The sequence below is a fragment of the Propithecus coquereli genome, unplaced genomic scaffold (genome assembly GCF_000956105.1).
Source record: "Propithecus coquereli isolate 6110/MARCELLA unplaced genomic scaffold, Pcoq_1.0 Scaffold423, whole genome shotgun sequence".
Taxonomy (NCBI): Eukaryota; Metazoa; Chordata; class Mammalia; order Primates; family Indriidae; genus Propithecus; species Propithecus coquereli.
In genome coordinates, this window is record NW_012149986.1 from 3,589,824 (window position 1) to 3,592,547 (window position 2,724).

Below are 2,724 nucleotides of genomic sequence, written 5' to 3' on the forward strand. Positions count from 1 at the left end.
ATGAACAGAGCCTTAGAGACCTGTGGGACACTGTCAAGAATCCCAATATATACATAATGGGAGTCCAGTAGGAGAAGAGAACAAGGCAGAAAAAAATACTTGAAGAAAAACTAAAACTAAAAACTTACCAAATTTGATAAAAGTATTAATTTACACATTTAAGAAACTCAAAGAACTCCAAGTAGGATAAACTCTTAAGATATCCACAACGAGGCACATCATAAACTGTTGAAAGAATGACAGAATCTTGAAGGCAACGTGAGAAGTGATTCATCCTGTACGAGGAATCCTCAGTAAGACTAAGAGCCAGCTTCTCATCAGAACCCAGTGTGACAACATGCTCAAAGCCCTGAAAGAAAAAGATTACCAACCAAGAATGCTACACCCAGCCAAGCTCTTCTTCAGAAATGAAGGGCAACCTAAAAACGCTGGTTTCACAGAAGCAGAAAGTAGAATAGTGGTTACTAGATGCTGGGAACGGGAGAGGAAGGAGGGAACTGGGGGAGGCTGGCAGCGGGCACACCTGGCCTGTTACGGTTAGACAGAAAGAGCAAGGTCTGGTGTCTACTACATAGCGGGCGACCACAGCAAATAACAATGTAGTGTATGTTTCAAAATAGCTAGAAGTGAAGATTTTTAATGTTGTCACACAAAGAGATGATGAATGTTTAAAGTGATGGACATGGTAATTACCCCAATTTGATCATTATATGATGTATGCATGCAATGAAATATCACACTGCACCCCATAAATATATACAATTATTACGTATCAATTATAAATAAAAAATTAAATTAAAAAAATTAGAAAATCTGCCATTAGTAGACTTCCCTATAAGAAATAGTAAAGAAGGTCATTCAAGATGAAATAAAAGGACATTGGACAGGAATTTAATTCACATGAAGAAAGAAATAAAAGAGTACCAGTAAAGGTAACTACATAGGTACTATGAAAGACAGTATAAACATTTTTTTGGTAATTCTTTTCTTCACTAATTTTTTTAAAAGAACACTGCATTAAACCCTAATTATAAAACTGTGCTGATGGGCTTCTAACACACAAAGACATAATGTATATGACATTAATAGTTCAAAAGAGAGGGAAGGGAAAAAAGATATATTGCAGGAACATTTTTGTATACTACTAAAATTAAATTAGTGTTAATCCAAATTGGAATTTTAAAAACTTAATTAAATTTAATATTAATATGTAACCACAAAGAAAATAACATATACACACACACACAAACAACAGGAAATCTTTAACAGTATATTAAGAACCACTTAATGCAAAAAAGGCAGAAATAGAGAAATAAAAAAGACATATAGAAAACAAGTAGCAAAATGGTAGAGATAAAACCTACCATATTGGTAAGAAAATTAAATGTAAATGGGTAAAAAAGGCAAATTAAAGCACGAAGATTGGCAGAATGGATTTAAAAAAAAACATGACCGAAACATATGTTGCCTATAAATGATACGCTTCAGATTCAAAAACAGAAATAGGTTGAAAAGATATATCATGAAAATAACAACCAAGAGAAGCTGGAGTGACCATGCAAGCACTGGACAAAATGAGCTGCAGTCATGTGCTGCGTAACGGCAGACCACAGATACAGTGCTGGTCCTTTCATAACGGAGCTGAAAAATTCCTGTTGCCTAGCGACACAGGAGCTGGCCTAACACTCGCACCACGCATTACTCACACGTTTGCGGTGACGCTGGTGTAACAAAACCTACCGTGCTGCCAGTTGCATAAAAGTATAGCACATACGATTATGTACAGTACATAATACCCGGTAATAAATGACTACATTACTGTTTATGTGTTTACTACACTTTTAAGTCATTATTTCAGAGTGTACTCCTTCTCCCTATAACGAAAGTTAACTGTAAAACAGCCTCAGCTGAGCTGAAACACCAGCGCGAGCGGGGAGGGCAGATTGCACGCCTGTTTCCAGCCTCAGGCAGAGTGGACTGTCCTGCAGGTAAAGCACTTCTTTTCCTGACCAGATTGTCACACTTACTTCCTGCCCTGTCCACGGTGGCCTGGAAAGTAGAGGCCTCGAGCTGGAGCAGCGAAGTATGGGCTGAGGCCATGGCCGGGATTTGTCTCCTGCTGCCACCCTGCCCCTCGGCCATGCCTCTCGGGGAGGCTCCAAGCCTCGTGGATCTCTTCTCAAAAACCCTGGTCTCTTTCGGGGAAAGGACGTCTCCCCAGCCCCTCTCCTCCCATGTGGCTGGTCACTGGGTCTGAGCCTTCCTCGGTGACCTTTCATGGTTTACTATCCAATGGGACTCCACCCTGGGCCCTGACGAGACAAACCCCTGCCATCCCAGAATGACTGAGCCGCAGGAGGTGCGCTGGCATCCAGGTGTCGGTGCCGGCCTCCATCTGCCCCTGCCGGTGGGACTGTGGAGAGCAAACGGTGGACCCCCGGGGGCTGTCCGGACTCCAGGAGCTAAATGGCGAGGAGAGGAAAGTGGGCGGCCAGTCACCTGTCAGTCTTCACTGCTCTGGGGAGCCGACAGTCACTCAAACATGATACGAACCTTTCTCTCCAAGTCAGTGGCTTGCATCCCTAGCCCCGAGAGCACGGGAATGTCGGTGAACGTTGCTCTGTGGGAGTTACTTTGTTTAGAAATACACGAGAGAATATTCTTACACACTTACACTACGGGCGAACCAGGGAAGGGCCTTAAAAGAAAATGAAAGGGGAGGAG

At 42.2% G+C, this 2,724-nt stretch overlaps 1 protein-coding gene across 1 annotated transcript in view; it reads right to left on the minus strand.

Annotated features, from left to right (window-relative positions):
- The window catches only part of ROR2 (receptor tyrosine kinase-like orphan receptor 2), a 72,837-nt gene extending 70,737 nt beyond the window's left edge, over positions 1-2,100 (minus strand). The window contains exon 1 of the mRNA XM_012653557.1: positions 2,028-2,100. Coding sequence (XP_012509011.1) covers positions 2,028-2,100 — 73 coding nt within the window. The remainder of the gene's footprint in view (positions 1-2,027) is intronic.
- Positions 2,101-2,724: the final 624 nt, after the last annotated feature.